This window comes from Strix aluco, chromosome 4 (assembly GCF_031877795.1).
Source record: "Strix aluco isolate bStrAlu1 chromosome 4, bStrAlu1.hap1, whole genome shotgun sequence".
Taxonomy (NCBI): Eukaryota; Metazoa; Chordata; class Aves; order Strigiformes; family Strigidae; genus Strix; species Strix aluco.
The window spans coordinates 101,622,057-101,645,379 of record NC_133934.1 but is presented as its reverse complement, the minus strand read 5'-3'; the positions used below and the strand labels follow the sequence as shown (position 1 = coordinate 101,645,379).

Here is a 23,323-nt window from a genome sequence, read left to right as displayed (position 1 = left end):
TATATCCTAGTTAAATATCTAAATGTTAAATGTCTAAACTGACATAATCATTTGTGTCACAAAAGATGAACTTTGAAAAAAAAAAACCTCCAGATTTTTTTCCCTCCTTCTTTATTCCCCACTCCCACCTTCTCTCTTGCTTGCTCTTGCACTGTTCCACTCTTTCCTTCCCTTTCTTTCTTCCTACTACGTAGTAACATCTGGCAAGCTGTATCAAGTATGACCTCTTCAAGTCACTTTTGGCAAGGCTGAGAGTAGCGTGTTTCTTACTAGCTGCTGTTCCCCATCACTTAAAGATAAGCAATTTGGTAGTTTCCATTAATGCCCTCACAGACGTTACTACATTATCCATTTGCATAACAGAAATGTACTTGTTTCAGTGAAGGTAAACCTTTATGAAAACAGTTTGGTCAGTAATAAAAGTGGTAATGATAAAAACTCATTTGGTAATATAAACAACTTAGCATAACAAAATTCTTTTTCCGATCTGTTTCATTTTGGTAATGATTTCATGGGGATCTTCCTGTACTGTGTTATCAGATGCTGCAATGAGTGACAGTAACTTGGAAACAAGAATTAATACAACAGATGTAACAGTAAGTCAGCATGTGCTTGTGTGTGCACTTCAGGAACTTGGAAGCCTCATCCATGGCTTAGGAACTACAGCAGCACCATTACTGCAAGACTCCAGTACAGGTACAAGCCCTGAATTATTTTGTGAACCAGAGTACACAATGTATTCCTTGATCTCTCTGATCTTCTCTGATTTCTTATTGGCTACACTGTCAATTTGTTCAAATCTGTTGGGATCCTTTGTCTGGCATTAACTATAGCAACCTTTCTCATGGTGTGCAGTCTTCTCACCTGGACCTCATTAGTTCTTGCATCTCTCCACTAAACTAAAAAAAAAAAAAAAAGGGGAAGTTGGCTATTTTACATGCTGTAGGAAGTCTTCAGGTGTTGCCCAAAGAGTTCTGTATCTTCTCTGTCCTGTACTAATATGCTTATTAACTAAAAAACCAAACAGCATCAAATTTAACTCCATTAAGGATTGTATTTAAAGTCCAACACTTCCTAATGGTTATAGTAAATCAGTTTGATTGAGCTCAGTATCTTCATCTACTTTTATTGTTTCCATTTAGGAGCAGTGAGATTTTTTTTTTTCTGAATGCGTTGAAGTGGACATCTGTTTCCACTGCATGGATTTCTGCCTCCTTGAGAATACTTAAAGACATTTTCTGTGCATGTTGGTGAATAACTGCATAATATGTTAGGTTTTCTTCATACTGTTACTTTTCACTCAGGGTAATTTTTTTGAAAAGTATTTAAGTATTTAAATTTGATAAGAAATATTTCACAATAAAAATCAATATTACTTTTTAAAGAGAAGTACAGAAACTGGATAGTGGTATGTTCAGTAGTCCTCTGTATACATTTTTGCTTGTTTGACATTGTGGTTGCCTGTTTCTTAAGTGTGTTTATGCATTTTATTTTTCAGGAGTTCTGGAAGCAGTAATTTCTGTCATTCTTCACCCCAGCATTTCAGTTAGACTAACAGCAGCTTGGTGTTTACACTGTATTGCAGTAGCATTGCCCTCCTACGTGTCCCTACTGTTGGATCGTTGCATTGAACGTCTTAGTGCATTGAAATCTTCTCCAGAAGCAGTAACTGGCTACAGTTTTGCTATTGCTGCTTTGCTGGGTGCAGTAAAACACTGTCCTTTAGGAATTCCACATGGAAAAGGGAAGGTATGGTCTGAATACTTAGAGGCAGCTCTTTGATGTTTTTGCAGTAGTATTTGCATGTATTCTTTATGACATGATCACATAACACACTATACTGATGAGATATTTTCTTTCCTCAAGAAGGGGATTTTGAAGCATACTGTAACTCAAATAAGCAAGTGTTTTTCTCACGTGTGTCAGGATTGTAATTTCTCAGGAAATGTCACCAATTACTTTATTAACCACTCATACTGCTACCTCTTTCTAATGGAGAGGTTTGTTAGGGGAGAAGTTTGTTATTTTTTTGGGGACAGATGTCAGTTCTGTGGAGCTGTAAGGACCTGACTGAACAGTCTAAGAAAAGGTTTACCTGGAGAATACACTTCTTGAGTCGAGTTACGTTTTTCAGAATTTCAAACTAAATTCTTTACGGCAAGATCAAACCTTCTGTAATTCTGGCCCAGTTTGACATTAGCTTAAATGTGTCAGACTTTGCCAAAGGAAAAGAGCTTTCTTTTATAAAAAAAAAAAAATAAAATAAAAATATACATACAGATCTATTGCATGCTGTGGTGTTAGAAATAAGTTTCCTGGAAGGGACCCCGTTCAACCACAGATTAAGCCAAATTAATATTTCCCAGGCCTGTCAGTGACTCTCTAGTGTACAATTCAGTCAGTGCTTACACCGATAACAGTAAGTATGTATTATCTTGAAAGTCTTTGGTCAAGTCCAACAAAATCTTTAATCAAGTCCAACAAATAGATGCTTTAATTTTGTTTTACAGTATTTAACAGAAACCAATTTCTTGCATTAACATAGTCTAAGATGCTTGTACCAATCTCTTCACTAGCACAGATAGGATATACTGTGCTCTGAAGTTTTAGGGAGAACTTTATCCATGGAATTACGGTTGGAAAACCATGGTACAACACACGTCAGCAGTACATGCTAATTCTCTGCATAATGTAGAAACTTACTTTCTCAGTTCTGAAAATACCTCTTTCAGAGCCAGTGGACATTTGAGAAGTGTCACACTTTGACACAAGGATTGTGGTTTTTTTCTTGTTATTACACCACTGTAAGATGAAAGGAATGCTTTAGTAGATTGGGAAAAACATCTCTTGCCATGATTCCAGCCCACCCTTTCTGTGTTGTTGAGTCCTTAACAGACATTGCTAGCTACAGTTCTCAACATTCGAAGTCCCAGCTGCTGATGAAACAATTTATAAATGTAAAAAAAACAAACCCTGTTTTACTTAGCTTTTAAAACTTTTCCTTGTGATTACTGAAAGACCCTGGGGAAAGGACAAAATTTGCCCAGTTATATAGAGAAGTGCCATTCAAATTCTATACACCTAAGCAGGACTAAAGTTTCTATTTAACAGAGAAACTTAATTCTTAAGAAAGATTTCTTTTAGAGGAATAGAATAGGATAGAATAAGGCCAGGAGGAGGTATGGAGGGCACGGAAAAGTGTGGGAGAAACACTGTATTCTGTACTAAGCTGGCAGGGGGGAGAACAGAGGAGTTGACAAAAGCTCTTTTCCATTCTCTCCTAGGAACACTGCCAGATTCCAGACTAGCTCCTCTTCTGGGGAACTGAAAGAGACCAGTGTTAAAACAGAGCAGTTTTGAAAAGGAAATATCAAATGTAGGCAGTAGTGACCTGGACAGAAGCTGGTTTATATTAATGCATTTTCCTTTGAGAGAGCAGTTAGAGTTGCAGGTGGAACCTATTCAAGAAAACAAAATAATTAGTGGGTTTGTATATATTTAGCATTCAATACTAGTGCTTATACTTCAGTTCAAAAAAATAAGACATTACATAGAGAGAAAAATTGTCAGAAATCATTAAATGAAACCCTTTCTAGGATGTTTGTTTTACAGGTAATTTAGGGATACTAAGCCGTTAGTGATTTTTAGTAGTATAATTTAAAAAGGGTACTGTCCTAATTTTAGAATATTTTAACTCTATCGGGAATTTATAAAAATAAATTTCATTTGCAACCACCTGATAGCGTTACAGAATTGGAGAAACTATTTTCAGACTGTTAATATTTCATGAAGTTTTGGAAGTGTACAAATTTCAAACTTTCATGTGCAAATTTTCCTGACATTTTATAAGTGTGCATATAAATTTTATAAAGATGTTGTCTATACTGAGGCTTTTAATTACATTATTGATAATGACACTTCTTATTATATTAATTTATAAGCAGTTTGTTTTGGTGACCAGATATAATGCAAGATGTAAGAAATACTTTTTGGCATATGTGAAACATAATTGAAGGAAACCATTTGCAGAATACTTTCAGCATTTGTAGCCATACTGCGGTAATTGTTCATTGTCAGAGTGTGTGTTCCTCCATGTAAATTCTAGGTAGCTTGTGCTTTGGTAATGGGCACACATCTTCACTTTGCCTTTAGCACATAATAGTAGGCACATGCAATTATTGCGGAGAAGCTAAAATAGGGTTAATTCTGACCATACTATTCGAACTTGTTTGTTTAGTCATACCGTTTGTTGATATAACAACTGTCAGAGAGAATGATGGACCTTACTCTAAAACAAGGATAAAAAGATTATTGCCCCTTTCGCCACTTCTGAGCTCTAATTTGTAGGTCTCCTGCTATCCTTTCTCTACATAGTGACATAAATAGAGAACATTTTTATCCTTACAAAGCATATTCCCATGAGAATTATTAGCTGTCATTTTACTGCTGATAAAAGAAAGGGGACAAAGTAGCAAAGTAACTTACCTAGTATCCTCCAGAACTGTTGAAGCTGTTCCAGACTAGTACTGAAGTCGGATATTGCAACTGCATGAGCCTGTGTATTGCCATAGTGTGAGAGAAAGATGGTATTCTATTTGGGGACACTGAAATAGGGTTAAATATTACAGCAAATAGTACTGAAAAAACATTTGGTAGTTACTAAGATGCTGATGCTCTGTTTTTCTCTTTACCTTTGAAGGTAATCATGACAGTAGCAGAGGATTTGTTGTGTTCTGCTTCTCAAAACAGTCGCATTTCACTGCAGCGAACACAGGCTGGATGGCTGTTGATAGCTGCCCTCATGACATTAGGTAGTAGCTTTCTACAATTTTTATTAAACTACATTAAGCTGTTCTGTGTTCTGTCTCTGACTATAATTCTTTTGATGTGTCATTTAACTTACCACTACAAAATAGTTCTAAAAAAAAAAAAAGAGTTAATTGGAACCTTTGAAAAGCTTTCTAAAATAATACTGTCATTTCTTTCAAATTTGCTATAAGTTTATTGGGAGCAATGTCTGAAAAACAGTGACTAAATGGGACCACTGTTAATTAAATGTAGAAGATCAATTTCAAAGTCAATCTAACCAAATGCCTTTGTGGTCATGAAGAATTACACTGATACTTTTTAACATCTATCCCATCACAAAATCAGCTAATTATTTCCCTCTTGTCAGAGGAAACCTAACAGAACTTTCTTATATTTATAAGTGGCTGTATTATTTGCTGTGATCATTAAATTACAAATGAATGTATTTTATCAGTTTTGTTCATATTTTTAAGGTACCTTTCATGTTTTCAGTTATTACTTCTGCTCAACAGCTCCCAGTTTTTTCTTAGATTAGGGAAAACACACCTTGTGCATTAACCTATAACGAATGTTTGCCTTTCTGAACATCACTCTTGGTTTTTACATTTCTTTTATGCTGGTGATCCACAGGGTCTGTACTTAGTAAAACAGACGTTATAGTTGGCTTGGTGGCATACTAGTAAATGTGTCAGTGGGTATGTAGTTATGCATGAAAATGGAGTACCAAGTTGGTAAACGTTTGAGAAATTGTATGAAGGAAGGCTGGGAAAGTAGCATAAAGTTTTGTTCACAGCTGTAAAGGTTTTATGAACGTAGGAAAAAGAAATAAAGAGAAAATTTAATGTTACTAATCCTTACATTGGCATGACAACTGTCAATGTTTACAGGTCCTGCAGTTGTCCAACACCATCTGCCACGAATGCTGTTACTATGGAAGTGCATCTTTCCATCATCCCCTAAAGACCTAGAAACAGAGAAGACACGAGGAGATTCGTTTACCTGGCAAGTAACACTGGAAGGTCGTGCTGGTGCTCTCTGTGGTAAGCAGGATTTACTGTGTCTTTCTCTGCATATTTATATTTGCGCTGTTTATTTTCCCTTCTGAAAGAACAATGAGGCTTCGTATAGATTTTTTTCACTGGATGGTAAAGAATGCATTTGCTCTCCAACATACATGCTCGTATACATATATTTACATCTATCTAGCTATCTGTCTACGTGTGTTTCATTTTTGTAAAAAAGAAACAAGAAAACCCAAGAGGGTTTACTCTTGTTCTTCTAATCACTTGATTTCCAGGTGGTAAATGATATCAGGAAGGTTACTTCTCTTCTTTTGTTTAACATACCACAGTAAAGAATGAAGATCTAAACTCCAGGCTATGTTCTGTTTTTTTAAACAGTCTATCATACCTGGTAAATAGCAGTTCTGTTTCCTACTAGGTAACTTACTGTAAGCAAAATAGAATTGGTGAGTCGGTCAAACACATTTGTGAGAGTGGGAAGACTCATGTAAAAATTACAGTAAGGAAGTTGCAATTCTCAACCAGTAAAGAGCACTATGTATTTGGCTGCTGTCTGGTAGGTTTGCAATTTTTCATCATGAAATACTGTAAGTTGGGGTTTCCAATACATTACTCCAGTGATCTTCAAGTACTTAATATGATTCAGTCATGTATTCTAGAGTACTAAAGGGTCCTTTGCACTGGAGAAATGTGAACCCTAGTATAGTGATCAGCCTTCTCACTTTTAAAATCCATTGGAAAGTTAGGAATTCAATAGTGATTTCATTTTACAAGTAACCTAAACAATTAACCTGTAAATATTGTTTTTTCTTTTGGAAATAGGTCTTTAGTACTGTGTATTCTCTGTGTCCTTTTCGAAAATTAAACTCAAGTTTAATTTTCTGTAAATAATGAAAAATACTTGTGTACATATAAGTTGTTTCCTAAAGTACAGTAATTACGCTAAATTTAAATAGAAAACTAGCAAAGTAAGCAGTAGGTCATCTGAACATCATTCTTCTCCCATTTTAAAATTTTTTTTATTATTAACATGGAATTATCATGAAGTTTAGTTATATCCCATAATTCATGACAAAAAAAAATAATGCTTGCATTTATATATGCAATTAAAAGTCAGGATATGAATGTCCAAGCTGAGACACCAAAACAGTGCATCTGTAAATATGACTTTTGAGATTTTATCAGCTTCTTAAACTATTGGTCAAAATTTTTTTTTTTTGCATGCTTTCTTATACTTTTAAATTATTAGTGAGGTAATTATGTGATTACTTCACTAATGTGATCTTTTTTTTTTTCTTCTAGATATCTCTAAGTAAGTTAAAATCCAATTTCTTTTCTAGCTATCAAAAGCTTTGTTTCCCACTGTGCTGGTCTTCTTACGGATGAAGTTGTTCAGAGACTTCTTCCTCCTCTCCCAAGTGCTGTTGATTTATTGACACAGTAAGTGTGTGTATAAAACTGTTAAATGAGATTCTGGTTTTGAAAAGCTACAGTGTAATTTTGTATTTGATTTAGTGCACTTTCTAAAGAACTTTCTTTTCAAGGTACAAGAATTTGAGTATAGAATTCAGCTATATAGCTGAAGACTTTTGCTGTCATAGTATGTCTTTCAGATTCCAGTATCATGTAAAAAATCTAGGGAAGAAATTATTGCATGGTTTTGTTAAATTAGTGTTTTTATCCTGCTTTTTTAATCAAACATACACATTCATGTTTACGCATGGTCATTTTTTATAAAATAAAAAACAAAGTTCAAGAATACATTTGGACCAAAAGTTTTAGACATGGGCATTTTTTATATTTAGATTCAGAGCTAAGATGGAAAGGGTTTTATAATTTTAAAACTTTTGCCTTCAGTGGTTTAGTGTATTTGGGCTCTAATCTCTAACACAGAGATATATCTGCAAATGGTTAATTGTAATAAATATAGGTACAATCAAAGGAAACAGAAAAACTTGTTTATTTCTCTAGTATTAAATCAAAATAATGACTGGGAAGGGAGAATCGACATTCTGTCAGAACACGTGAAATTATTTTACTTCTACTATTGGTAATGCAAATCAAAACTGTACTTATAGTATGCATAGAATTTAAAAGTATTCAGTAGAGTGGTACAAATGGAAGCGGAGTGTTACATAATGCTTAGTCTTTAACATCTCTGATGTGCTTTTTATATTTTAAGGCTTTCTTCAATATCTAAATCATATGGAAATTCTTTAAAAACACCATCAACGGTTTACAGACATAAACTTTATGAATTGCTAGCAGTATTGCCTCCAAAGACCTATGAAGGTATGTATTTCCTTACAAAGGGAAATCCATTAAAAATACCATGGGCATGTTTTTAAGGCTTTTTTCAACATATATTCAGCTAAAAATAATTACTTCCACCTTTGCTAATAAACACATTTTACTCCCTCTATTTAAATTTGATGAAATTGCAGTGAAGTCACTGTGGTTTTGAAAAGCTAGTGTTCATCATCTTCCCCACCCCCCCCCCCCAATATAGACTTCTGTCCAATTTTTAGTTGAAACTTGAAGGTAGACAACCTTGAAATTTTAAACTATTTGAAGAACTGACTTTCTTTGATGCCTGTTTTACATTGAATCTTTCATTGAATCCTAAATCCAAAAGGTGTAATTTTAGCACAAACCAATTGCATAGTCTATTGAAAGAATTTAATGTAATTGCTTCAAGTAGACTTATAAATTACAGATATATTAATCTGATCCTGTGCAGATTGTGGATAAAATGTTTGTATTTAAAGAAAAATTTCCAGGGATAGACTTACTTTTCTGTAGCAGAACATATCTAGTAGTATTTAAAATCTAATCCTCTAATCCAGTAATTTATGCACTTTAGTTAGGTCTAACAGTTCAGCTAGAACATTGAATATTTGTCATCTTTAAATTGTTTGTCAAGTACTTTATGGACTGAAATAAGGAACCAGAGTGTTTTTGACAGCTGTAAACAGATGTACAGGGTATTTCATCAGGACAGAGAGAATATGGGCCAACCAGGCACAGAATTCGCTGTGTCCTCTGTATCATGCAGGGAATCCTTACTCAAATAATCTGCTCCATCTAGTGGTAACTAAGTGAATCTTCAAAAGAACAAATCCCCGACTTTTGCCTTGAAGCTGTTGTCACATTAGAAGTCTATATAACATTGAAGCATAGTGTGTAATATTCATTTGTGACTTGGGCTTAAAAGACTGAAAATGACACCTCCATCCCTTAGAGCAAGTTATTTCTTTTGTTCTTTTTTTACAGGGTTGATGTTTTATAGAATATCAATATTTGGGTATGGGTGGGTTTGGTGGTTCCTTGGTGTGTTTAGGATTTTTGCATATGGTCTAACTTTATTGAAAAATATACAGCGTTTTACAGTGTGACCCGCAAAGCCTGCCTCTTGTGAGAGAGCATCCTAGCTGAGGATGCTGTGTTCTAAAACCAATAAATAAAGAAAAAGCTTAAAAGGTTTGTTATAAATAACTGATCACCCTGCTGAAAGCTTTGTAAATAGCCTTCGAATCAAAACAGTAATTTGATAGATGTAGTCTCAGAGTTGTCTACCCGTTTGTAATACAGCAGTATGAGAGTAGGGAAAGAATGGAAACGCATATATTGCCAGAGCTTATTTTCAAGGTCTGTTGTATATTTTAGCATATAAGTATGCATCATTTAAAAATGCAAAAAATGTTTTTAAGTTAAAGCTTGAAACAAATACCCTTCTTTCCGTATTATTTCCAGTATGACAGCTTCATGCAGAAACCCTCTGTCTTTGCAAATTCTAGGATTTTCAAAAATAAATTATTTTGGAAAACAATATGATTATGGAACCCAGGATGCTTTTTTCGATGTCTAATTTTAGTCATTATCACTAGGAAGAATATTAGAAGTACTCTTGTGTTGCACAGCCTGGCACATTTTGCATGGCTCAGAGGGGCACACTGAGTGAGAAGCTTTCACCAGTTCATGGTTTTATTTCTTTTCTTTTCATTTTCTTTGACTCGGGTAGTTAGCCAGAGGCTAGAAACCTGCAAGTTGTTTCTTTTTGAGAAAATTGGTGATGGGAACTTATACTAGGAGTTGTAACTCAAGCTTTCAGTATTTGCAAATAATGTGCAAAGCTTGTTTTCTTTATGACAAGAGGAACAAAACCAAATACCCAGCCAAATAAACAGTTGAGAAGAGACTCTCTTTATTCATAGCTCCAAGCCTCTTTCTCAACTGATACCTTCAGATTTCTGAGGTCTGAGATACTAGAACTTGTTTAGGTTCTGCTTGGTCTCTTGGTCATTTCCTGCTCTCTGTTTGCCTCTCTGATGTTTCTCTTACTGCTTCCTGTCATCACTAAAAATCACTATCTTCTCAAACAGCAGAATTTTATGAAGGTTTACTGTGAGTAGTAGCTGATTTTTTGCATTATTTCAGCAATGACAGATACGAGAAGAATGTATTACGTTAACTTGAACATCAGTGAAATATATTTAACATATTTTAGTTGCTGTCTTCCATCATGTGAACCACTAAGGCTTTGCAATTTAGCTGATCTGAAGTATGAACTTGTTAGGCTGACAAAAGCTGGTTCTGTTTCTAAGATGATGATTCATATTCGTGAACTTTTTCATGTGTCATTAGTTTTGGATTATAATGTGCTCATGTTTTTGAAGCTAAAACCTTTATTTCCTGTGAGTTAATATAAAAATTTTAGTTTTTATAATGTCCAATTTGATAATTTCTCACAAATAATTTCAGTAGTTCGAATTTTGATTATTAGATTCATTGATGTTTTCTGTGGTCTGAAATTAATGTGTTTTGTCAGACAACTCATTAGCGTTCTTTTCATTCTTCAGCTTTTTGTGCTTCTTATGTTCCACTGTCTAAACCATAAAATTGAATACAAGCATTCACTTCTCTTTCTTAACAGGATGAGATGAATAGCTAGGATGCTGGAACAGCGTTCTGGCTCAAAATTTTGGACTGCTTTACATTGGGATAATATTATTTGACATGTTGAGGATGGCCAAGTGTCTGGGACTAAAATAAATGTTAATTTGGTAAAAAATTGCCAAATATCTCCATTAAATTTTATTTGAAAAGCTGTTTTCATAGAAAGGGGATTTTTTTTTTAATTGTGGTCTATAACAATTAATGAAAGAGCAGTTTCTAGTTGTTGTTTTTAGTTATGGTGTTTTTTAAAAAGGCTCAATTTCTGTCCCTTTGACACACTATCTTGCATCTTGGAATATATTTGATAGTGCTAACCTTTTCCACTTAGATTTGAGTTAGGCATTTGAGGAAAAATTACATACTTGCTAATTAGTCAGAGAGGCAGGCAAAGCAACAGATGCCTGCAGGGGAGAGAGGCTGGTGGGGACAGGAGTTTGGGAGGCAGCGGGGAGGAATTCAGCTTTCTTAGAACAGATTCAGGATTCAGAAAGGGTAAAATAGCTGGTTTCATCTACCAGCTTCAACTGTATAAATGGTTCTGCTTGTGCTCGTGAGGTCCTGATAACTGTTGTCCCACTTTTTGGAACTTCCGTGTGTTGAAAAATTATAAGCAACTTCAGTGCAAATGGGAAATTTTGTGATCATCTAACAACAATACTGAATGCAAAGAACTGGAGATGTGGAGTTAAGCCCCCATTAATGCTGATATTTCCCAATTCAAGAGGACTTGACTTTGCAATCCTAGTGCTCCGGAGATAAATTCTTAAGTAATATTTGCATAAAGACTGTACATTCCTTAAAATCAGTTCTGCACAACTTACCAGATAAGCCAGACCTTTCTCATCATGTGTGGTTCAGCACTGGAAATGATCTCTCGCTGCAGGGACTATTTTAATAACCTAAAATAGTCTGACTCGAAATGCCTAATGTTGTTGTTTATGTATAATGCACAATCTTATCTGAAATATTATGTACAAAAATATGGGAAAGTTTTAACTACCAGTGTAAATTATCATAATGCAATTATGATACAGTGAATTCCTCATGCTTTGCTTTTTGAGTGCAAACTCCTGAAATAGGGCAGTATGTTCTGCAGCTTTTGGTTATTTATCAAACTTGTAGATGCTTTAAATTACATCTGTTTGCCAAGTCCAAGTATTTCTGCGTAGTAATAATACATTCCACAGCATTAATTTTCAGGAAATAGAAGAAAATATGGTTGTGTTTGTAACTGACTTTTTTTCTTCTACTTTAATTATAAATACAACTATTTTACTTGATTAGCAATTGCATAGCATTATGCCTTCTGTAAAGGTCTCTGTTTTTCAGCTTCTAGATTGCTCTATGTGCTTAGTTTGCTTATCTTAGGTAATGCTGTTGTTTCCCCTGTAACAAGAGCATTCTCCAAAAAACTATTTGAAGACTAAAGAAAAATGTTAGATTGTTGCTATTTTAGTATAAATATCTTGCTCTCAAAGTTGCTTGTGGCAAGTAATTAACTGAAAATTCTGAGTATTTTTTTCCTTTAATTTAAAGGAAGCTTCTGTGCTATTCTAAAAGAGTTAGTGGTTGACTTGACTGTCCCAGATAGCCAGATCGACGCCTCTACATTCTTGCTTCCCCCACTTTGTCATGAGAATGATCTCCTTTTACTTGGTCCCTTACTGCAGGAGACTGACCACCGATTTATTGAAGAGCAGGTACTTTTTGTTCTAGTATAATGGTGGTATTATATTTCCATACAGTTCTATTTATTGGGATCAGTGCTGGTTTTGTCTTTGTCAGAAATATGGCTATAACTTTTTTCCTTTTTACAGCTCCTTTTAGGCAACAGCATAGCTGGCGGCAGCCTGGAGTATGACCCTTACTCAATTTATGAGAAAGCTGCAAAAGGTGATTCAGTACCTAAACCACTACCTCCCGTATTGTCTGTTATCAGTGCAGCAACTCATCTTTTTGGAGTTATGTTCTCCCATGTAGCAGAATCTCACAGGTAAAGTAGTAACTGTAACTGCTGAGGAATTTGGGAGATGCTAAAAGATGTTAAAAGATGCTAACAGTGTTGTTTGAACACAGAAGAAAACAATTCTGAAAAAATAATGGATTGTATAAGTGGATTCTGTAAAACCTGTATCTGCCTCAGTCTTTATAAAAAGTGGATGGGAAGAAACAAGAGTGTGTGTCTTAACACAGTTCTGTCAAGGTACAAGAATGCTTGAAAGGGATCACAGACTTCTCTTGGTTTTGTGTGTGTGTGTATCTGTATCTTCCCACTGCACACATGACATTTTGGTTTGTTTCGTATTTATAAGCACACCAGTTGCCGAGGCATGAAATTCTTCAAGATTTTTGCATGCTGTTGCTTATTCTGTGTGCTGCCGGTAATTTTCTTGAATGCAGCATTAGAGCAAATAAATTATTTTTAATTTAAATGGCTTTATATTTTCAAACCCAACTGTAGTTAGACCTTGGATCATGATTGTTATACGTGGTGATGGTTTTGTAATTTCCTGTGAGGGGTGACCGCTTAGCATGCAAGTCCTGAGTCTTGATGTCTTCACTGCTTAGAATGCTCAGCCGTTAGTGTAATCCTGAGGCAGCTGTTTGTATACGAGCATACCTGCCAATAAAATTGCCACTTGCTTTATGATATGTTCTTCTGACTTGCATTTACTTCCATATTCTGTCTTCACTGACTTCTTTTCTTGGTGGGTTTTTTTTCCTGTTTGTCTGGGCTTTTTGCCCCTACTGTCACCAGTTTGCTGGTTCGTTTTCTTCACCTGTTTCTCAAGACCTGAACTAATTGCTGCAGATAACTGCATTTTTCTTTTCTTTTTATTTCCCGTCATCCTTTCTCAATTTTAAGTCAAAATGCATCATTCCCATACACAGTTCCTTTTAATAACATCTGTCTAATGTTACTTAGGTATAGGTAATTATCTCTGAATACATACGTTATAAGGAAACAGAGGCAAAAAGTTCGTGTTCATAGACTAATTACCTATTCTAATATAGAATACAAAAATTTTCTGTAGTAGACAGGGATGCCAGTTGAAGGGAAATGTTCAAAAGTTAGGGTAATAGGTTTGTTCCACCTCTGTTTCTATCATATATAGGCTTTGTTGTGTGTTTTAAAATAAAAAAGCTTGATTTGTTTCCTTAGTTTTTAATTCTGTGGTTTCTTTTCTTTTTTGTTTAAGGCTCCAGGTGTTAGAACAATTGTTGAATTCCATAAAGCAAACAAAAGGATCACGGCAACAAATAGTACAACTAAATGTTGTGTCAGCCTTTTCTACTTCCTTAAAGGTAAGTCTCCTTCAAGGTTTCTCTCCTTTGTTTCTCTCCCTCTCTGTTACTAAAACATGACATCTGTTGGTTCAAATGTGTCTACACAGCAGTTCTTGTTTTGATTAACAGTCAAGGTGAAGATCAGTCCTGTTTTCTGTAAAATATTTACTGTTTTGTCACACTTTTCTTAAGTGATGAAGAGTCATAGTTTAGTTTTTCCCTTTTTTTGATGTTAAAGGGTTAGGGAAACCCATTCTAGTACACTGTAGTGTACTATCATCCATACTAGTATCATTCAAATAGGAGAGAGATGGAAAAATTCTGTTTGTATCATTTCTGTCTTTACCACTGTCTCTTTCATATTCCTTACTGTATAAATAAAAAAGTAACAATTGGTAAAAAAATCTTGTCGCTATCTGCCATTTGTTGCTTTTCTCTGATGCTTTATTTGTATTTTCCTCTGTTCATGTCAGTTTTCATTCTTCCCTTCTTAGGTTTTCTTCAAAGTAAGGCAAAATGTTTTCAGAATAGGCAAGAGTTTTCTTTGCATTTGTATTTAGGGCATATTTAATATGCAATCCAGATAACTGCTGTAGCTTATGCTCATATTCTTTTTTTGGGCTGGGATTTTTCTTTGTGTCATTTATTCTGTTTTCACTGGTTTTCTTCTTGATATTATTTTCCTGAGTTTTATGCTAGTGTGTTGGTTTATTGGATTCTACTGCAATCTATCCAGTATTTCTTAAAATCAGAATGTTGATATTATAATGTTGTGGTATGACATACACTTATGTGGAGTTAGGCTTCTGAGTCTCAAAACAGCAGATAAAAGGGAAAGAAAATCAAATCCCTTCTGCAGGTCTTGTAATTTTTGTATGACACGGAAAAACACATTCTGATTTCTATACTGTCTTGCTGTTTAATATATTTAATATCTATTTTTAGCACTTGGCTAACTGCAAGGGAAGTTTAGGTCCAGAAGAAGTTAGAAGGTCTGCCCTGACATTGGTAATGGGTGCCTTGGAAAGCAATAATCCACTCCTAAGATGTGCTGCTGCAGAGTGTTTGGCCAGATTGGCACAGGTGGTTTCTGACAGTGCCTTCACTGCTCGATTAGCACAAGTCAGTTTTGACAAGTAAGTTCAAAAAATGTGTGGTAAGTTACTAGTTGAGTTTATATAAATGTTTAAGAAATCTATCTGGCCTCTATTATGATAATAATTTTTAAAAGCTGGTTCCTTCATGAATTTGATGTCACTTCAGAAATTAACAGGAAAAAGCACTGCCTGACTTGAGCGTGTATTTCTTAGTTTTGCTGACCTTTAAGAAGATTGTCTGAGTAAGCATGTCAACTTTCAAATAAATTAAATTGGCTGCTGTTCTAGGAACACCATTTAAGTATATCTAAATTATTTCTGGTCCTTCCTTCAGATAAGAGATGATAAATGAATTTAGAATTTTGGCAATATAACAATGTCTAATAAAATATTTTGCTGATAATATACTAGAAATTCCATTTGTAGATGTGCTTATTACATAGTATTAGTCTTGGTGATGACACTAACAGCTTTCTTTCCTTACAACTAATAGGCTAAAATCTGCTAGGGATGTGGTATCAAGGACAGGTCATTCTTTGGCTCTGGGATGTCTGTATAGATACCTAGGAGGAATAGGTTCTGCTCAGCACCTGAATGCATGTGTTGGAATCCTTTATACTTTATCTCAGGACAATACTTCTCCTGATGTACAGGTACTTGTCACTTCTCTAAAAATGTAATGTTACAAATTAACTGATTTATATTCTGGAGTATAAGTTTTTTCTTGTAAGAATAACACTTCACAACCTCTTAGGCATATCTCACAGGTGATGGCTGGAGCAGCAAAGGCAATGAAAAACCATAGCCCCTGCTGGAAATCCACCTTCCAAGCAAGAACTATGATGGGATATGGGAGGCTCTTATTAACGATCAGTGAGACTGATAAGGCTAAAATACGCTTCAAATATTCAAATAAGGCTTCAAAACCAATATCTGATGGTTTAGGAATTGATTAATTTCACATTCACCTATATCTTGACCTTGACTAGATAGTACCTAGGTGTTTTTGTTCATGTCAGTTTTTGTTTCTGCTACGATGTTTACTTCACAGCATTTTTTTGATGAAGGGTTATGTAGTAAATAATAGGGATTTGTAGCATGAATGCTGTAGAATTTGCTCAATATACTTGAATAAGGCAAGATGTTTTGAAGACTAATTAAAATTACTTCCCTGCAGATAAAACTATTATCTATCAGAATAGCTTTAAAAGACATTGAGCATATTCCATGTAATTGTTTAAATCTGAGTTAAAGAATTTTTTTAAGCTTTATCTAGAATATCTTTACACAGAGAACTGTATGTTGGCATGAAACAGATGTGGCTATTGGTGCAAAGTGACTGAGACTAAAACAATATGTTGTTTCAGCAGTATTTTTTCATAATTCTCTTGTTCTTGCACATGGAACTAGAAGAAATTTTACAAAGAGTATAATGTATTTTAAGAACAATAATTATTAAATTTGCTGTTAATTTTTTTAATTAACAATGACACAATATTTCTTTCATTGCAGAACATACAGTACCTTGCAAAATATTCAAAATGGTTTATTAAGCATCAGGTTCTTAAAGTTTCTTTCTATAACCTCTCCATTTGTCCCTTTGGAACCTAAAAGTACAACTTTTATTACACTCAGTTACTGAGTTTCACTTGAACTATCAAATTTTTAAAAGATCTTATGTTTAATCTATCATATAGACATTACATGACTGCTCCTCTTATTTTACAGGCATGGGCATTACACTCTCTGTCACTGATAGTAGATTTAGCTGGCCCCTTGTATCATGTGCACGTGGAGCCTACCTTATCTCTTGTTCTCATGTTGTTGTTGACTGTGCCTCCTGCTTATGCTGAAGTTCACCAAAGCCTCGGTCGCTGTTTAAATGCACTTATTACCACATTGGGCCCTGAGTTGCAAGGTATGTGACATATAGCATCAGCAACAAAATTGCTAAACATTGTTTGAATGTGTAATTCAAATTTTATCAAGAAATAAGTACATGCTGTTTTTTTCCTTGTTGTAAGACATTTCACAGGCCATGAGTTTATGCAATCAGGATGACACAACTGCTAGATAGTTTTCCAACAATAGTGTTTTTTCCTTTGTTTGAACTGGTTCTCCAAGCCTTGCCTTGGGCTGAAAATTCTTATATTTAGCATGAAAACAGAAGGCATTCCTATTTAAAGAGTTAGGAGCCAGTCTGTGTCTTAGTTATGATGCAAACATTTAAAATTTGCATCTAAATCAACTTCTAGATAGCTGGATGCTGAAATTTCTAGAGAGCAGTGTGACTGTTATTCATTGATATGCACGTATAACACAGATACAGAAAATATCTTCCAGGAGGATGAGAATTATGGGTGGCTTGGAAAAAAGACAGGTTATCATGTTCTGAAAATAAAAAGTTGATGTTTGAAAAACAAAAACCAGAACCTGTTTTTCCTTCCAAATACAGGCAGCAGTACAACAGTTTCAGCCTTAAGAACTTCCTGCCTCCTGGGCTGTGCAGTGATGCAGGATAATCCTGACTGCCTTGTTCAGGCTCAAGCCATCTCTTGCCTTCAGCAGCTTCACATGTTTGCTCCTCGACATGTCAACTTGTCTAGCCTTGTCAGCTGCCTGTGTGTGAGTATACGTTTACTAGTCTATATCCTTGTATTTTAAAATATTTTGTTCAGAAACACTTAAAAAATTCAGATGCTTCTTTAACCAGAGAAACTGATCATTGTGTAGGGGTGAGGTGTTTCATATGCTCCTACAGGTAAGTATTCTCTATTTTTTCAGTTTTTTCCCCAGCTTCTGCTTCTCCTTTACAAGATGTGCACATTCTGTAGAAATCTTGGCCTTCTCAACTGCTTGTAAGTGTTATTGTTAAGGCCAGTTGTTTGGCAGGATATACCATCCATCATAATTTTGCTGGATTTTTACCAGCTATTTTATGTTGGCCAGTTTTTTCCTCTGATGCTTCTTATGTCTTAGGTGAAGGATTAATTTTAAAAGTGTGTATAATAATTACTGAGAATTATTTTGTTTGGATTTGTTTTTTCACGATAGTGAAAAATTGTAGATTTCTCTATTTCATAATTTCTGTAGCACTAATGCTTCAGTGTACTGTCGTCTTGTCAGTATAAAAATTTCTGACACTTACATAAGTAATAGTCAAACTAGGTCTTTGGAAAAAATAAATAAAATTTTTTCAGCCTTGTTTGACAAAGAGGTGGGAGGTTTTGTTTGCTGGGGGTTTTTTTCCTTCCTTTTGTCCCCCCCAAAGTTTCTCTGTCTTGGAATAGCTGCTATTCAGAAGCACTTAGTTCTATGAAGAAAGCAAAAATAATTTTCTGGTAGTTATTAGCCTTGGTGGGTTTTCAGGGGCTAGCTACGTTTTTTTGGGGGGGGGTGTGCTTTTTTTCCTGTTTGTTTTTTTCTTTTTAAAGAAGACCATCTAGTCTCCCTGTAAATCAGAGGGAAACAAATAAACACAGACAATAAAATATGGTGGGGTTTTTTTAATCTCTCTTGTTTATCTTAACACAGTTCTCATTTACATCTTCCCCTGGGTAGCACTTGTATATCGATACTAACCATATATTGATTTTGTGTAAAGTTTAGATTCCTTCCATTTACCTTTATTTAGTTTGACTAGAAACATGATTGTGGGAGCCAGGAAAAATTGAAGGAGAAGCTCTTTCAGCTCCACATTGTGTTAGGCATGGACATACTAGTTTCAGAAGAACTGGAACTCATCTGAAGTGTTCTTTCTTTTAAAGTACACTAGCTATGATTTTCTCTTCTCTGGGTAAAACACAGGTTTTCTTAAATTGATAAAATCAGAACAAATCGTATAAGTCACTTTCTTGCTCAGAGGATGTATTAGCATTTGGAATCATAAGTAAATCCATGTATAGTATGATTTTTCTAATAGCAACTATCTACTAGTAAAGAGGATGTCATGATAAAGTTGTTTTGTCTGTACAATATTACTGATTTTTATTGTTTTTACAAATTGTCTCAAAGTACTTCATACAGTACTTTATGAACTTCATAACATTAAATTACTTAATTAAGAAGTGTGTGTGTTCGTGCATCTGTACACATGTGTGTGTTCATCTCTACCCCAGAAACAATTGTGAGCTTCATAGGGGAGGAGCCCACCGAAGTCAGTGAACTTTTCTCATTCTCGTGAACTTGTTACAGAACTATGGCAAATGTTGCTGATACTGACAATTCAGTAAACATCAATATGTCTCTCAAGAGTGTCATAAAGAAGGTTTGAGTGTATGCTTTGAAGGTCTGTGAGAAGATCATTGCACAAGCAGACTTCTGCATTTGTAAAACAAACCATCCATCTGTGTAGTTTCCACCCACTAAATCACCATCTCACTAGGGAAGCAGAATAAACTATTGGACTGGACCTGAAATCTGCTCTTGACTTGTTGGCTTGCAAGGTGACCCTCAGCAAGTCATTCTCCATGAGTTTTTAAATTTCTGCAAGTGGAGATCAAGGTGTGACTGTCCTCCTTTGCAACTCATTTTCAAGTCTTAAGGGGAAGCAGAGTATAAAAGCTGGGCACTAGACACTGTGGATATCCACCACTGCATTCTTTATTTCAGGCAGAAAAACAGGAGGCAAAGAGTCTGTGGTCAAATAAGTGATCTTTTCCCCTTCTGTCCATAGAAACATGAATTCTCACTCGTAAAATCTTGAAAACAAATGTGCAAAGAAATTTATTTTTAGTAACATTTGAACTAACTCCCTTCTCCATCCTTTTCCTCAAGGTTTAAAAAAAATTTCTGTGTTTTCAAACTTGCCTTTTGAAAATTCTGAAACAGACATTCTCTTCCCTTTTTCCCTTTTTCCCACAAATGTAGCATTAGGCATGCCAACACAATTGCTGTGAGCAGCTGCAAGCTACCTCCTCCACCTGTCTTCCCACCACCTAGAGCATGAGGTGGTTTAGGTCCCCAGAGTATTTAAACAGCTCAGTTTGTGACTATGCTAGCACTAACAAAACATGACTTGGGCAATGGATACACAGCTTCACTGGCTTGTTTTTTGTTTGGCTTCTTTTTTTTTAATTGTATACATGTGCCTGTCATTATCTAGCTTCCCTTCTTCAGCTTCTGAAAGTATTCCTTGTTTGTCGATTGGGTCTTTTTTCATGGGGCTTTGCATCAAACAGTAATGCTTATCCTGTCTGGTAAATTCTTGGCTCCAGTGAAATAGAAATCATATGCTTTTATTCATGTCTAACATTAGCTCTAAAGCTAACACAGACTTCTGAAGAGCTTATCTGTGTAAGCTTCTGATGTAGTGAACGCTAGTTCTCAGCTGCAAGACATTAAAGATATTTTGAAATGTGATAACTGTACGATGTCAATAACTATGCTGTGCTGTTGTCTTGGTACTGTTTAAGTACTAATTTTAGGAGCAGCTGGCTTGCAATTTTAAGTGTGTTTCAACATTAAATATAATAAATGAACTAAGCAAATTAAGATTTTGGTATGTTTGAGATAAGATTCTGAATTTTAATGTATGCTGAATTTATATGTAATGGCCTCCATGTGTGGTTGGTATCACTGTGATATCTATATTTTGGTTTTGTCATGACTGGTTTGTCATTTGTTTTTGTGCAGGAAATCTTGTTGGATAATTCTGTGTTGGTAGGTCCCTGTGCCTTGTTAATCCTAAATTTTTGCAGTTTGCAGTGGTGTTTTTTATTTCATCTTTTATCTTTTCCTTTTAACCATTTTAATGTTCTTTTAATTTCTCTTAGCATGTCAAGTGACATTTGATTGTCATCCTAACCAGACCCTTCCTAACTTTATGCAGATGGCAGACATACATTTCATTTATGTGCTTAGTGAGACATAATTTTGTTTTTAACCTGTTAAGCACAGAAAGGGAACTGTTTGTTCATTTAAGTTTGTATGTGATGCTTGCATTTTGTGTCTGTTATTTAGTCCTGTCCCTTGCTTAGAATATGGGAGAATGAGGAAGATGAAAAATGTGCGTCTTGCATTTTTCAGTAGCCTGAATTGGATCCTCTGTTTTTTCCCTATTAAAAATGAGCACGGAACTTATGCATGTCCAACTTGAAGTAGAATGTGTAGCCTGCTTGCATAAATGTTGCATTAAAAGCTTCACTTGTTTTTAAAGTTTCAATTAAAGTATCTTGCAGACATACTTACTGAGTCAGGTTTCTTTTCTTTTAGAAGAATTATGCAGAGAGTATATCTTTGTGTGTATTAAATATGTAATTCTGATTATTGTAGGTTCATGTGCATGCATAGAAATACAGAAGACTAAGCTTAGTTTTTTAAAGTAACAAAGTTGAAATTCTGTATCACTCTTGTTATCTTTAACTTTTTCTTTTTAACTCTATGTTAACTAATATATATTATTCATTTTGACTAACATTGACCTGTTGCTGGCAAATGAGGAGCGTGACCTTACTGCAGGGTTTCCGTGCAGCAGACACTCAGCTCTGTGTATTTTAAGGATGGTGACAGCTAAGGGTACACAACTTCTTTAGTTGTAGAGAATATTTTTTTTTATTATAATCTAAGCTTAATTTAAAAGAAGCTGCATAAATATTGGTGTAGCCATCTTGCCTGGCCACACAGCTGGTTCACTCTATCTTTGGGATCCCCTTCAGAATGTTCTTAAAATTGAAAGCAAGCAAATAAAAATCAGATAGCTCCACTCTAACAAAAGAACCTTGAAGCTATGTCTTGTTTTTTTTAAGTGTTTTTCCTTGTTTCTGTAATAAAGAAGCTGTTATTATGTATTTTTCAGTATAAAAAACAAACACTGGCCTGGTGGTGTTAAAATATGGTGATGCTATAAACTTTTTTGCTAGAAACTGCTCAGGAGAGCTGACTTGTCTCAGTGTGATAGATTCACCAGTAACTCTCACCCTTCCTCTCACCTTTTCTGAAACATAATTTAATGTCATCTGAGTAAATAATATTTTTTGTGATGAAATTGCAGCAGTGTTTTCTTTGCTCTTTCTTGTAAACTTCCTTTCATGCATGGAGTTCAGATTTACTAAAGCCTGATTGACTGTCTCACCCTTGGTTACACTGACATTTCTTTAGTTACATCTGAGGATGATTTGAGTAATTTTCTCTTTCACTGAGTTTCCAAGCCCATTATATATACCCTGTAGTCAAAGAATATAGTTAATTGTTCATTAAGACCACGATTCAGCAGTCATTGAAGTTAATGGGGGTGTCTCTACCCGTATTGGTGGGAGCTGGATCCAGCCCCAAACCAGTCTTATTAGTTACCTTTGGAGATAAAATGTTAAAAGTACCTATATGTTAAAATTGATTACAGGAGTTGCAAAACCTTTCATTTGTGGTTTAAAAAAAAAAAAAAGCTGAGCAAAAATACCATCAATTACATGCTTACTGACTTTACAGATTTCTTGTAACTACAATTGTTCAGAAAACACCAGCCTTACTGAGGTATTGTGATAAAGGTTTGTAGCCATCTTACTGTTTCTTCTTGCGTGTTTCAGGTGAATCTCTGTAGCTCATACTTATTATTGAGACGTGCAGTGGTAGCTTGCTTACGGCAACTTGTGCAAAGAGAAGCTGCTGAAGTGTCAGAATATGCCATTGCATTAGTTAAAGAGAGCAGAGAAGATTTTACTCCAGGTAACATATTCCAGTTTTGAGATCAAAGAGCTTGACACATTGGTAGTGCTATGGGTATGAAAACTTTGCTATGTTCTTGAAATCTTTAACTCAAAAAGATTTTTCTGCTTCAGTTCTCTACATAGTACCAAATTATCGAAACATCCTCATCCTTTCTTAGTGATAAAATGAAGATACTATTGCTTTTCATATACTGTAGATAGTAAGGGTCACTAAATGAGAAAATGCAAGTGGAGTTCCAGAGAAACCTAATCCTATCTAGCCAGTAGTTGTTGTAATAACAGCTTCATAGTCCTGCATTTTACATACATATTCATAATTTTATTTTGCCACATAAATCTATTCTTAAATTAAAAACCTGTCATTGAGGGAAGGTGTACAAAACGTGCTGAAGAAAGTTTCCGTTGACCTCTTTGGAGAACTAGTTAACTAATGATGATCTGGGGTCCCTAGAATTTTTAACTTGCTAAAGGTTTGGGTTTTTTCTAA

General features: G+C 35.0%; 1 protein-coding gene across 6 annotated transcripts in view; it reads left to right on the top strand.

Moving 5' to 3' along the window:
- Window positions 1-23,323, top strand: part of HEATR5A (HEAT repeat containing 5A) — a 66,131-nt gene that overhangs the window by 23,919 nt on the left and 18,889 nt on the right. For 3 of the 6 annotated variants that reach the window (XM_074824582.1, XM_074824583.1, XM_074824581.1), the window contains exons 10-24: window positions 541-696; window positions 1,499-1,749; window positions 4,700-4,811; window positions 5,697-5,849; window positions 7,172-7,271; window positions 8,014-8,123; window positions 12,324-12,487; window positions 12,605-12,780; window positions 13,988-14,093; window positions 15,021-15,211; window positions 15,666-15,825; window positions 16,901-17,090; window positions 17,628-17,797; window positions 20,807-20,833; window positions 22,696-22,834. In XM_074824582.1, the coding sequence (XP_074680683.1) occupies window positions 541-696; window positions 1,499-1,749; window positions 4,700-4,811; window positions 5,697-5,849; window positions 7,172-7,271; window positions 8,014-8,123; window positions 12,324-12,487; window positions 12,605-12,780; window positions 13,988-14,093; window positions 15,021-15,211; window positions 15,666-15,825; window positions 16,901-17,090; window positions 17,628-17,797; window positions 20,807-20,833; window positions 22,696-22,834 (2,205 nt within the window). The remainder of the gene's footprint in view (window positions 1-540; window positions 697-1,498; window positions 1,750-4,699; window positions 4,812-5,696; window positions 5,850-7,171; window positions 7,272-8,013; window positions 8,124-12,323; window positions 12,488-12,604; window positions 12,781-13,987; window positions 14,094-15,020; window positions 15,212-15,665; window positions 15,826-16,900; window positions 17,091-17,627; window positions 17,798-20,806; window positions 20,834-22,695; window positions 22,835-23,323) is intronic. The other 3 variants (XM_074824585.1, XM_074824586.1, XM_074824584.1) reach the window with 1 other exon arrangement.